At 39.1% G+C, this 14039-nt stretch overlaps 2 protein-coding genes across 7 annotated transcripts in view; one reads left to right on the plus strand and one right to left on the minus strand.

Moving 5' to 3' along the window:
- The window catches only part of LOC143275929 (far upstream element-binding protein 1-like), a 42516-nt gene extending 38150 nt beyond the window's left edge, over nt 1-4366 (plus strand). For all 6 annotated transcript variants that reach the window (XM_076580276.1, XM_076580271.1, XM_076580273.1 and 3 more), the window contains one exon: nt 907-4366. The gene's annotated coding sequence lies outside the window, so the exon portion shown is untranslated. The remainder of the gene's footprint in view (nt 1-906) is intronic.
- Nucleotides 4367-4917: 551 nt separating this feature from the next.
- Nucleotides 4918-14027, minus strand: LOC143275719 (proteasome subunit beta type-7-like). Its single transcript, XM_076579992.1, has 8 exons — nt 13896-14027; nt 12463-12544; nt 10389-10486; nt 8474-8614; nt 7972-8087; nt 7138-7196; nt 6406-6557; nt 4918-5794 (listed from the first exon to the last, which is right to left on the minus strand). The coding sequence occupies exons 1-8, from the start codon at nt 13949-13951 to the stop codon at nt 5680-5682; spliced, it is 819 nt and encodes a 272-aa protein (XP_076436107.1). The 5' UTR covers nt 13952-14027; the 3' UTR covers nt 4918-5679.
- Between the last annotated feature and the right edge of the window lie 12 nt (nt 14028-14039).

Genomic DNA, 14039 nt, shown 5'->3' on the forward strand with positions numbered 1-14039 from the left:
TAAAAAGTTCACTGCAGCTTTGGTGCCAAGAATGAGCTGGGTTTTGAATCCTTAAGATTTACAGGTTTTAAGTGACGTTGTTATCAGCTGGGTTTTAAGCTCTTAAGATTTACTGATTAGGATTTTAGTGACTTATCAGGGTTATGGTAACAAGCAGGGTTTCCACCAATCTGTTCAAAATTTCACATCCATAGGGTGTAACGGATGTGTATGATGAGTGGTAGGTGTTGACAGACATGTCTCCTGGTTATTTCGTGTTCTGCAAACCATTTGTTCACTTGGGTTAAAAGGCGCTAAAGGGTCTGTGTGTCTGTAGCCTTGTTAGAGCGGGGGGAAAAATATCCACACCTTACCAGACAGTGCCTTATGTTCAAATCACCAGACTCAAGTGAAAAAAAGTCCAGTTTTTTAACAAGTGGTTGTTGAGACCATCAAGTTATGAAAAATAAAAAGCATTTCTTGATTTTTTCATATTTTGTAAAGGACTGGAAGCTGACACAGGAGGCATTGATGGGTGTAATGAAACAGGCAAGAGCTTCCTTCCAGCACACTTGTTCGTGAGGAGAGAAAGTTGGTGGACCCTATAAAGGGAGGTCATCAGATGGTGTAAGGAGAATTAGGAGAGGAGGGAAAAACAAAAGGAATGTTAAGATTGGTGACAAGCTTAGATAATTTTGGGGAAAACGAACAAAAATATTGATTGGTCCTACAGAGTCCTTTTTATCTGACACCAGATCAATGTGAATCTTTTTTCACCCCTCAGAAATTTATTATTTTGATTTTTTTCTGTTTTATTTAATTCTATTACATTGATAATAGATTTGACCCCTCCCATTGTTGACAAGAAAGAAGGGTCCTGTGCCACACAAGTCCTAACCAGACAGAATTTTTGTTTTCTGTTTCCAGGTCTGGTGCTCACCCAACACAGCTATCCGTTGAGTAATGCCTTGGTAACCAAGGCAACCCATGGTAATGGCATGAGTGGCTTGAAGTCTTTTTGCCAAGCTCGCCCACACCCAGACGGCAAGAGATAAGTCTGGTTTTGGGTTTTCACCCTCCCCCCTCCCCGTCTTGTCTTTACATCTTGTTGTTTCATTTTGTGGCACTATGTTTCTGTACCCCTCTACATGTCGCTCCAAACCTTTATCAAATTTCTTCTCTTTTTTATTTTTTGCATTCTTTTAAGAAATGAGCTGTTTTTTTCTTTCCTTTCATGTTTGATTTTTTTGTTTCTTTTTCATTCTGATAATTCAGTCAGTGGATGCTATTGTTTCGTGGGATAGATGTACATTCCTATGAAGCGAAGGCAACTTTTTTCTTTTTGCTTTTTTGCTGGTTTTTTTGTCAAATGCCTTTGTACTCCGCTTGACACTGTCAACAAATTAGGTTGACATTTGTCAGCAGATTTGATGTTCTTGTCAAAATCTAGAATCGAAAAATTGGAATATGGGGTGGGGAGGGTGGGTTAAAGATGGTTGTGGTCCGATTGTATTACTTTTTGTTCATTTTAGTCATGGTTTTATACTCGGCTCTTAAAGGTAGTGTGTATGCAGAAGGTTTTAGACAAAACAATTTTTGGTGGTTATGAAGGTTTGTAATGTTTGATGAATGGATAACATCTGCATAAAAACTTTCCATTTCATGTCATTTGATACAAAGCTGTGTTTACAGTGTGGAGATTTGATTAAAATGTGAAATGTTATTGATGACTCAATGCTTGGATTGTGCTGAGTGTGAATGGTTGTGTGTATGTACTTGGTCTGGTCTGTGAGATAATAGAAAAAGGAGCATGCTTTGTTTTTGTTCTGAAGTATCAGGTTGCTGTCTGATCACTTTATCTCTTTTCAGGTATTTTTCCTAATAAAGAGATAAGTGCAGTTCTTTATCTCATTGCAGTCCTTAAAGACATCAGTACAAGAGTGCATTGGTATTAATGTTGCTGCAGGTCTTGGGTTGCCAGTGTGTGTGTGTGTGTGTGTGTGAGGAAGGCTGGACAGATTGCTGCAGTGGTTATCTGCTGTGTTTCTATGGAAAGACAAGTTGTCATGGATCAAACCAGAAACTACAGATTAATGACATAAATGTAGTTCAGTTACACCTTTTAAAGTTAGGAGACCTGCAAACTCTTTATTTAGTTTATTCTGTATACCACATTCAGCTGTTGTTTTTTTGTTGTTGGTGTGTGTGTGTGTAATTTGTATAATAGCATGTCAGTTTGTAATCCTAGGGCTTTTTTCACAACATGAATATGGATGCCTCATAGTTACTAAGAATGTCACCCTCCATTTCAGTTTTGTGCAGAAGGAAAGATCATGTTGGTCTTGATGTTTTCAAGAAAAAAAGTTATTTTTAGAAGTTTGTGTAATGGCAAGATGCGCAGCTCAAATTAATTCTGCTATCTGTTAGAGTTTGTGTGTGTGTGTGTACACAATGTATGTTACATTGCAGCAGTGTCAGGTCTGGGTGTTTTGAGGATGTAAGTATAATGTAAGTTGTAACACATTTTGTTTTTATTTTTCTTTGAAAGGATAGGGAGAAAGAGAGGAGTATTGTGTTCTCAGATATTTGAAAATGTTCACATCTTTACTTATTTATTGAAAAAAGAAAAAAAAAGTTTTTAAAACATTAAATTTAAAAAAAAAATCCCACCAATCCATTGTTTCCTTTCATCTGTCATTGATTTTGTCATTATCAGCGTTACTTTGCAGAACAAATGGTTTTCTTGGAACAAGTCTGAACAATAGTATGTTGTAGTGATGTGCAGTGATGGTGTTGATTTGTCGTTGAATTTTCACCCTAATGATTTTTTGTTAATTTTTTGGTTCAGCTTGGATGTCTGTTTTTGTATTGTTTGTTCCAAAGTATGGATGTTTTGCATCCTGCTTTATGTTCATCCGTTTCAGCAGTCTGAATGGTCTGAGGCTGATTTTGGAAAATAAGTTTAATCATGGCGCTGTATAGAAAGGCCTGTAAATCATGCAGGCATTGGTCCTAGGATTGGGTGCTGTATTGGCGGCTGGGGAAAAAACATCTCCATCATCATCACTGTGCGTGCGAGTTTTGAGGAAGAAATCATGGGAGAGAGATGCCATTGAGATGGAATGGATGGGAGGACAGAGATTTTCCCTGACCTTACAATGAAAGATGGTCATTGTTGGAGTTGAAATATTTTTCATGATTCCATTTAACTCTGTGGAAGAGATTTGCTTACAGAGGTGTGTGGCAAGAAAACAGACTGATATGCTTGAACCATGTGTAGAGCAGCATTCTTCTAGGGATGTGGTGTTCAGGAAATTGCTTGCTTTCCATACTGTTTCCTTCGTAAATTACTAGGTTTAAAAAAAAAAAATTTTAGGCACCATAGGTTCGCTGTATCTCGGTGTATGTTCAAGTTTACATGTTTACTGGCTGCTAGTACCTACATGGTAGGGTAGCACCTTTTTGTGTTCCCTCCCACCCAATCCCTTTATTGTAACCATCTCGACCACTATGGGGTGATTATTAGTATATTGTTTCAAGCATGTCCACATCTATCACTTTTTTTTCAGCTGTCACAGTAAACTTCTTTGTTTTGTTTTTTCCAGAGCACACACATACACTTGTATATGCATGCACATTCAGTAGTATGACATTTAAAAATAAAAGTAGATCAATACAGGCATGCAATTACTTGCCCAGTACTCTCCTTGGTGGATCAATAGTCTGCCGCTGTGCTGGGGCTTCAGACACTTGTGTTAAATCCACATCCACACCCATTGGCCAGTGTGTCAATTTTCTGTCATGTATTGTCTGAACTTGCTCACACGGGTGGGTCCATGGACAGAAGGTATTCAGAGGCAGCAGCGGTGAAAGGGAATGCCTGCATAAAAACCTGCTGGCGTGACATTTCTTTCACAGTTTGAATAACCTGTTGTTTGTCAAAGCCTTTGATAAGAACGTGTATTATAAAATCATGTGTTTATCATCATTTGGGCTGTGCTTGTGGTGAGATCCAAGGATTGATAGTGTGAAACTATGCAGCCATGCAATGGGTTTTGGTGTATTCCTCTTAACCCCTTACTCAACACAGTGTTCAGTTAAATTCCTCTCACCTTTCTTCATCGCTACCAGGACAGATAATCAGCTGAAGTCCAAGTTGTCTGTGAAACTATCTTTAAGACTGAAACGTGCTCTCAAGGCAAAAAGAACACCTGTTTATGCCAGAGATTTTGTATGTTTCAGTGAGTGTGGTTTGGTTCGTGTCGAGGCTTTGACGAACAAAGAGAAGAGATGAAACGATTTTATGTTGAAAAGAAGTGTTCACATTGATGGTTTGAGTTTTAGCTGTATCATCAGTGTAAATGTCATTAAATTGGTTCAACATGAAGTGCTCCATGTGTGCTGGGTGTCAGTTATGATGATGGGGAATGCTGAAGTTGGTTTGTGCAAGTGTGTAATAACCCATGCTTCTTTGCAACCCAACACTTATCATTTCCCCACCTCTCTTCTTTCTCTCATTTTCTCATAGTGATTTGTTACAAGAAACAGTATATAATGAAAAATAAGGGGACTAACCAAGCTTTCTGTTGCATTGGTAGGAAGTGTGGGCCACACCCATGCTTTCTAGCAAGTGGAGTTTTGTATGGCAGAGGAACAGCATTATTCACAATCCCACTCTTTCTCAAGCCCTCCCCCAGCCACATTGACTTAATGTGTGAGAAGGCGATAACCTGCAAGAAAGTGTGGGCTAGCTGTATGGTCCTTTTTTATTTATTTTTTTTTATCCTTGCCACTCAATTCCAGCAGATGAAATGAAGGTTTAGAAACACTCAGACATGCATGATACAGCTCTGTATAGATCCATTGTTGCAAAAATACACAAATGAGCAGCAGAGATAAACTACGAGAGACTAGACCCCCCAAAAACACACACGCAAAAAAAGGACAAGAACGTTTACTGCAGGAAAAAGAATAAAGGACAAGTAGAAAACAGACAAGTACTACAGCAAAGCAGAGGCAAGTGCCTCTTTCCAAAACAGCTCCACTCAACCTTTCCTCATTTCTCCATCTCTGAATGAAAAGGATTTGCACATTATGTGGTGTGACAGTAAAATTTCCAGGTATTTTAATACCTGATGGGTGCAGATTGGTGTTTTCACCAAGGTGGACAAAATGACTGCATTTAAAAGAGTTCCCATGAGCATGTTCCAAATCTGATAAGTTCCGCATCACACATGAACAAATCAGCATGCCTTCTTCACTTTTTCAAGCAACACTTTATTCTTTTGTCACAAATACAATACAATGTGTTACAAAACCAAACCACAATTACCAAACAATCTGAAAACCTGTGGTATGCCTTTACTGAAAAATTCTGAGATTTTGAAGATCTGTTCTTTCCGCATTGCAGGAAAACAATGGCGTTTCTTTTTCTATATGCACTTTGTTTCAATAATCTGAAACTGGTGCACAAAACCCAGGTTCAAGTAGTACTGAATATTAATATCCAGTGCGAGAACATTTGTGCCCTTTTACTCCATGCTGGCATTTCAAAGTTCATTTGACTATCCATTCAAAATCCTGTTTGACAGTGTGTAAAGCATACTTACAATCCCCCCATACTTACTTTGGAAAACAGTGGAGAAAAAAAAAAAGGTGACTTATTCACTGAAATCAGAAAACTAGATAGTGATGATGCAATTATGTTTCCATGGGAACTGGCCGTACTACTGTGTCCACAAGTTCAAGGTCTATCTTCTTGACCTCTGTGCTGAGGACGGCGCTTGTGCCCCTGTTGTAGCGGTACTTGCCTTGCCTGCAACACCAAAGGCAAGAATCGGACATGCACAGAGTTAAAACAGCACTGAGAAATGGGAGCGTCTGGCAAAGAGCCATCAGCTGCTGCAATAGGCAATCGAAAAACACAAGTCATAGGGTGACATTTTTTAAATGAAATGCAACCAGTTTCCTCGCTCTCACTCAACATCCCTTTCTTCCATTGTCCAATGCCTCAGCAAAGGACTGTCATTACATTGTTTGGTTTGTGTCACAAATGCATTATAAGAAGAAGAAAAAAAAAATCTGTTCTCTCAAATTAAGATGAGTTGTCACAACTTGTAAGTCACACAGAAACAGATACCAAGTATTTACGACAAAGACAGGAAATTTTCTATCTAAAATTAGTTTAAACAACATACTTACCGTGACCCAACTAGTGCAGACTCCGGCAGGGGTCGACATTCCTGTTCTGTGCAAACTACTATCCGCCTATGCGGAGAAAACGAAAGCAACTACGGCCGATAACCTCCCGGAAGTAGGTAACCTCCCCTTTGTCCTGCTGGCTCATTTCACACAATAATTCTACACACTGCAGGCAATACCATTAAATGCTGAAATGATTTCTTTTAACAACTTTCACACACTCACCGGACTCCTTTCTTGTTAGCCTCATCATAGGGGCGGATGTAATCCACCTTGTCCTTGGTGATAACGCAAAGGTCAATGTTGCTGCCGGAGCCAAGGTCGTTGAAGATACCAGCAGCGATGGCGTCGCGCACCAGCTTCATGGCCTCATCCCGCTGGAAAAAGACAAAATGATGAAAATCACTTCATTTCAATGAAGTGGAATAATTGAACAAAACTGTCAAATGTCAAGCACGCTGGGTTACGCTGATCGCCAGGCATATGACGAGATGTGTGGCGCTTATGGATTTGTACAAATGTGGTGTGTTCCTGAGAAATTGAAACTCCAATCCTGTGATGCTGTCCTTTGCCTTATTCAATCCAAAATCTAATGCTTTTGATTATTTTTCTGACATTTCATTTGTCCACTTGATCCAATTAACCAGCTTGTGGATCATAACATATGGTTGGTTATCTGTCCTACCCCTCAATTTTTTTTAAATCTTGAAGTCCAGCTTATCCACTCATAACAAGAAAGGCAAACTGAAGTTTCAGATTTAGATTGCAAAACCATTTTCCTTTTGTGATCAGTTTTTTTTTTTAATAATCTACAGGTGACGCCAGTCTTCTATCCATCTTCTCTGTAAAGAAGAGTACTAGCGGACAAATTTCACACAAAGAAATATGAACATGTTTACTGAAAGGCATAAAGAGACAACATATCGTATCTGGTGAAACAGTGCTGCATGTACTTACCGACAGGTCTGGTTTGAAACGATCCTCAAAAACAGCCATGGCAGCCAAGGATCCAGAGCCTGAAAACAAAACATCACATAGAATATGATGCACCTACATCACAAATACACATCCAAGAGATCAATGCATCCACAGGATACTGGGTGTTGGGCACATGTCCGTACTGATCAACATGCACACATCTGCTCTGACAGGAATACTGATGGAGTGACAGGTACAACAAGAACCTGTAAATGTAGATGTAATTAAGATGAACAAACATCAAACTTTTTTTTAAGTAACTGATCATATTTATGGAATTACAGGTAGAAAAATACATACACGTGATATCACACACAATCTATATTCTCAAAAAGTACAACTGTGAGTGACAATTTTGAACTAGTTACAGATGAGAGTCAGATGAGCATGACTTGGTTGCACCATGCCACTGTATGCTTCACAAACCATTCAATCAACAGAATCAAATCGCTTTACAAACTGGACCATGGAAGCCAATGTCCTACCCGACACAAAAAGTTGATGGAAGTGGTTAGGAACCCACAACATAATAATCCTGTCCATGTAATTTCAAGGCCACAGACCAGTGCACAATCCCATAAACCGATCTACAAACATAGTAACTTTTGTTGCAATAAACCTGCACACACCTGTGTGTATGCATGACTGATGTTTGAATGACAGGAAGTGAATGATGAGCTGTAAGTCTGAGACCCAGGTAGGCAGCCTGTTGCACAAGTGACCTGTAAAGTTTGGTCTGTGACCAAGGACTGGCACTATATAATTATCAAACTGCAACTAGCAAAAACTACAGACAAAAGCGGAAGCACATACCCATGGTGACAAAGGGAAGTTTATCAGTGGAGCCATGGGGCCAGATGCTGTACAGGTGAGGGCCGGTCACATCCACCCCTCCCAGAACCAGAGCCGCCCCGATGTACCCGTGGTACCTGAAACCACAACCATGCTGTCTGTCATGCTTCCAGTGATGCCTCTGGAGCTGTGAGCAGACTTTAAACATCTGCTGCCAATGAGCTTACTTTTAGTGAAATATAATTATGCTCTCACTCTCAGTGATGTTATTTCCAAATTGCTTATCTCATCCCACCCGTTCACAGGTATTGCTGTTTTCCGTTACTGCCCACATGGTAATGCTCCAGTAAAAACCTATCCATGTAGGCAACTTGTCAAAATCCTACAAGGACCCTAATAGCAGCATCTTAATCACCACCTTCATCACTGAAATACTGAAAACAATGTCCCAAAATTCTGGGCCAAACAACACACACAACCCACCACCTACAACAAAGAACTCCAACAGTGCACTGCACCACACCTGAAGAGCAGCTGCTTCAGCAGTCGATTGGCAGTGCAGACACGAGGCAGCCGGCCGGTGTTGAGGCGGTGCAGCTCTAGCTCTGAAGAGATCATCTGCGTCGTCATCTCCGTGTCCGCCGCTGTGCCAGCACCACAGCAGCTGTTTGACAATATGCAATGGCAACACCTGTTAGCAGTTTGACATTATGCAATGGCAACGTTGGTTAGCTGTCTGACAATGCCATGGCAATGCTGGTTAGCTGTTTGACATAATGCCATGGCAACGCTGGTTAGCTATTTAACATAATGCCATGGCAACACTGGTAAGCTGTTTAACAGAATGCCATGGCAACAATGGTTAGTTGTTTGACATATTGCCATGGCAACACTGGATAGATTTTCAAAATAATGCCATGACAACACTGATAATCTGTTTAAAATTATGCCATGGCAACATTGGTTGGTTGCTGAACGTAACGCCATGACAACACTGATACGCTGTTTGACATAAAGCCATGGCCACACTGGTCAGCTGTTTACCATAATGCCATGGCAATGCTAGTTAGCTATTTAACATAATGCCATGGCAACACTGATTAGCTGTTTAACATAATGCCCTAGCAATTCTGTTTACCTCAAGCTCCTCAACAGCTGTTTAACATAATGCCATGGATACCTTGTTTACCCCTAAACTGTATCGATACTAACAGACATAGCCGAAAACAGTAATCTGAGGTAAAAAATAGTAATCATGCATAAACTCAGAAACATTTATGTATAAGAGCACTTGTACTACACTTGCTACTTTCTTTAAAGGCTGACCACTGTTATCATCCAAGAGTGAATTTTTTAATCCCAAATCAACAGACGCTTCGCCACCTTCAAGCCTGAGGTGCCTACAGTTTTCCACATAAGAAAATAGTGCCCCATTCACCAGAAATGAAAATAAAACTGTGCAGGTGCTAAGTGTAATGCCAATGCATAATACAAGAACAGAAACAATTCAAAATGTGTATAAAATCAAAACTGTTACTTTATTTCAAACAGTCACAAAACTAATTTGCATACATGCAGCAAAAATGGTTAAATCTGTTATACCAAACGTATACATTGCACCCAAATCATTAGAGTAAATTACATCCAATTCATTGGGGTATAAAGGTCTGCAAAGAAAATTCTGGTTATTCTGGGACAACTGCAGAAGCAGTTTTGCAGTACTCCTTGATCTGTTATTTGGTTTGACTCTCTCTTATGTTTTAGTATGTACAGAGGTTTTCTTGTCAAAACATTTTTATTTGGGAAATCTGAACTAATTTCCTTGTAAACGTATGTCACTATAGTGACCACCTCAACCTTTTTCTTTTTGGCTGCCATTTTAGGAAATTTTCTATCTAAAATTACGTTTAAATAACATACTTACCGTGACCCAGCTATTGCAGACTCCGGCAGGGGTCTGACATTTCTGTCCTGTGCAAACTACTATCCGCCTATGCGGAGAAAACTAAAGCAACTACGGCCGATAACCTCCCGAAAGTAGGTAACCTTATATGCTTATTTAATTCCTCACACCTGTTGTTTTTTCTCGCACTCCACTCCCCCACCCCTTTTCTTTTTAAACAAATTTATTTTTCTCCATCTGTCTGAGCTATTTAATTGGCCTAAACATCTAATTTTTGTCACCTGAATTCTTTCTTTCTTACTCTCTAGGAACTTCCCATATGGTGCTAACAATCATGGATTTTCCATTGTGAAATGCATGTTTTTCCCATATGGTGCTAAACAATCATAGATATTCCATCGTCAAATGCATGCTTTTCCCATATGGTGCTAAACAATCATGGATTTTCCACTGTCAAATGCATGCCGCCCCCCCCCCCCGCCCCCCCCCCCCCACACACACACACACACCCTCAATCTTTCAAAACACGACTCACTAGATATTGGAGGAAATGTAGTGAATCTTGGCGCAGTTCTTGTCAGCCACAACAGTGTCCTCAGTGGCTCGGGTGTCAGCTCCCAGTACCACTCCATCCTGCACACCACCACAACAGTCACACAGTGCATTAACTGTTCACCTTCCATAACCTGAAACTGGTAAGGTGGGTGGGGGAAGATTGCAGTCACACTAATCCCACCAGTTCCCAAGGACTGTAACAAGAAGAAGAAATAATCAAAATTTACAGACAAAAAAGATAGGCCATAGTAAATAGCATTTATGGGACAAGTTCAGACATTTGTGTCATTTGTGATTCTAGGCAACATGTGTTACAAATTAATGATGACTGTTTACTGTATCAGAGTAAACATGGTTTACAAGTGTTTACAAACAGAAATTTATAATTTGCTAAAAATCCTAGCAAATGAGATTGCTTTCTCTGAAAACAAAGAATGCAAAAAGAAGGCTTTCTCTCAAAACAGTACAAATGACGAAGCTGTCTGTCTGGTCCACCATTTTTTCTTTAACTGAGATTTTTCTAACAACTGTCACATCACTGATTGATTTCATAATTTATGCTCTTGTTGTCTAGATTGCTATACTTAGGAGAGCAGGTTATTTTCTGGTTTAATATTAAATAAAATTTAGCTCCAGAAATAGTCCCAGAAATAACAAAGCTGCAAGCATGTACCGTAATCAGTAATGAAAACAGGAAAATCAAGTGGATGAGGAAAACACAACTGGGTTCCCAATACACAACGGTTTAGCACTGCATTGTTCTTGAGGGCACAAGTCTTTCTTTCTCAACTGGGGTTTTTTGGGTTTTTTTTTTCTCTCCATGAAGTAGTGTTTTATTACAGCACTTCTCAAAGGTGTCTCGAACAAACCACGACTGCAAAATATAGCACCTACAAAGATTTTTTTTCTTCTTCCCCCTTTTTTTTTCAGTTTTGTTTCTTGTTTTAATGTCAACACCAGAAACATTACAGGATTGTATTATATACACAAGTACATTTGGAAAAAAGACAACAAAACATCAACAGCTGAAAACAACATTGTAAATGAGAGAGGAAAAAATGAGAGAGAGAGAGAGAGAGACAGAGACAGAGAGACCTATCATTTAAATTCATTTTCCCTTCTTTGCCCTTTTTGACTCACTTCGTGTAAACAAAGTGAGTCTATGTTTTAACCCGGTGTTCGGCTGTGTGTGTGTGTGTGTGTGTGTGGTAAACTTTACCATTGACATTTTCTCTGCAAATACTTTGTCAGTTGACACCAAATTAGGCATAAAAATAGGAAAAATTCAGTTCTTTCCAGTCATCTTGTTTAAAACAATATTGCACCTCTGGGATGGGCACAAAAAAAAAAAGAAAAAAAAGAAGAAAAGAAGCCTAATTATATGCAAACTGCATTTACTGTTATATCTATATTTTTTGTATTCTCTAAACTTGGCACTTTGATCTGATATTCTGATCCAACAACAAGAGCAGTCATTATCATCATTTTTTGTTCAAACAGGAACTTATTTTGCTAAGCATGGAAGTTTTATTTATTTTGCAAACGTTCTGTTGCAGATAGTAAAAAAGGGAAATTACTCTGTAATTAATGCTAGGGGACTTAATTTGCTTTAAACTGATCTTTCTCATCTTAAACATTACATTTTGGAATTATACTCGATACATAAAAAGCTTGGATTTTTTTTAAGTGTATCACAAGTGAGTCTTGAAGACCTTGCCTCTCTTGTTTTCTATGGAGTGAAGAACAAAAATGGTGTGTCCTATGGTTACATATATCCAAACATATCAACAACACAGGAAATGTTAGAAGAACATTCTGACAGACTGCATCACTGATATATAACTTTGACATGGACAATAAGGGTTAATGTCACACTACAAACACACATACTCAAAGAGAGATAGGAAAAAAAAGAAAAAGAAAAAAAAGATAATGAGAAATATCACCTACATTGTGTCTAAAAGTACAAATACTCGAACTCATACAAGTTTCTCAACTGGGTTTAAAAGAATCCTGATTTTTACATGCAGTTTAAAGCTGTTCACACTGTTTACCTTGAAAACCAACCCACAAATGGTTGTGCCAGTTTTGTACGCCTTTGGTACCGTGTAGCCTTGTCCTTCAAGGAACTTGTTCCTGAAATAAAGGTATAAAAAAACCCAATGAATTGGGGACTGCTTCAAGTTCAACTATGATACTTGATATCTAATGAAACAGAGAAGCAAATATGTTGACTGACCACACCCTGTGTTGATCACAAAACAACACAAGACAAGCACTAGTGTGGAACCCTCAAGGGAAAAGAAAAGTAAGCAGACTAATCTGAAGAATGACATGGAAGAAGGTGCACACAGAAAAAGAAAGCAGCTGGATGGTTGTTGAACCCACAGATGTGGACAGCCCAGAATCAAGTCTGCTTTAACTTGGAGGATGAGGAGTGCTAATATGGCCAAACTCAAGAAGTTCAAAGGAAACTCCATTCAGAAGATAAAGTACTAGTAAATAAAAAAAAACATGCAAATGCAGAACTGAACTAAAATATTTTCAGATTCTCTGATTCAGTTCAATGTTGCTGCAAAGCATGCATTATTTTCACAGCAAGAACAGCATATTCAAAGCCAAAACAAGCAGACAGACAAGGTTATCACATAGATTAACCATTTCAACAAATTTCAAATCTTTATTTTTCTAAGCAAGAGCATGATAACAAAATGAGATCTGATTTAGTTTATTACTCTCTGACATAACAGTTTCAGTTTCTCAAGGAGGCGTCACTGCATTCAGACAAATCCACTAAACCATGTCTGTTACTGTTAGACAGATGCCTGACCAGCAGCATAACCCAATGCCCTTTGTCAGGCCTAGTGTACATAAAAATATGCATATCATTTTTGAATAACAACCGGAGTGAATCTCTTCTACAGATTTGCCGGTGACAACAATTAAGTTGCCATGGGTTCGTTTTAATTCTAGTGCGGCAAGTGCGTGCTGCACACGGGACCTCGGTTTGTTGTCTCATCCGAATGACAAGACGCTCAGTGTGATTTCCGGTCAAACTTGGGCGAAAAGGACGAGAGAGGCACGACTAAATAATAAGATGATCATTTGGAGTCAGACAATGGGTATGATTTGGTAGCAAAGCTGGAAATGCATTAATTTCAGATAGACTGTCATTCCCGTGTCGCTCTCCCATCCCTCCATTAGACAGTTTAACCCATCAGTATCGATCTCATCATAAACATGGGCTTTGAAGATAAAAGTGAAACTGAACTTTCACTTCCGACTTCACTGTACATTAGCCGGTGGCCCTTCAGTCGGACCCAAGTTTTCGATTTCGTCGACTCACTCATTGTCCGAATACCACGCCATAAAATAACCCAACATATTTAATGACAAAAGAAATTAACATTTTTATCATTGTCAAAGTAGTTAATCATCATAACAGCAAACAGATACACAAACGTATAAGGCATATTTATGTTTTTACCTCTGGCAATTTTCGAAGATAAACCCCCCAGTCGGTAATTCTGCACAAGCAGCCATGTTGCGTCTTGACTCAACAGTTCGGCACTGTTTTCAGTGTGATAAGTCTATTGGCTAAAAAAATCAGCACCGTCATTTATTCAGAGTC

This window comes from Babylonia areolata, chromosome 31 (assembly GCF_041734735.1).
Source record: "Babylonia areolata isolate BAREFJ2019XMU chromosome 31, ASM4173473v1, whole genome shotgun sequence".
NCBI lineage: Eukaryota > Metazoa > Mollusca > Gastropoda > Neogastropoda > Buccinidae > Babylonia > Babylonia areolata.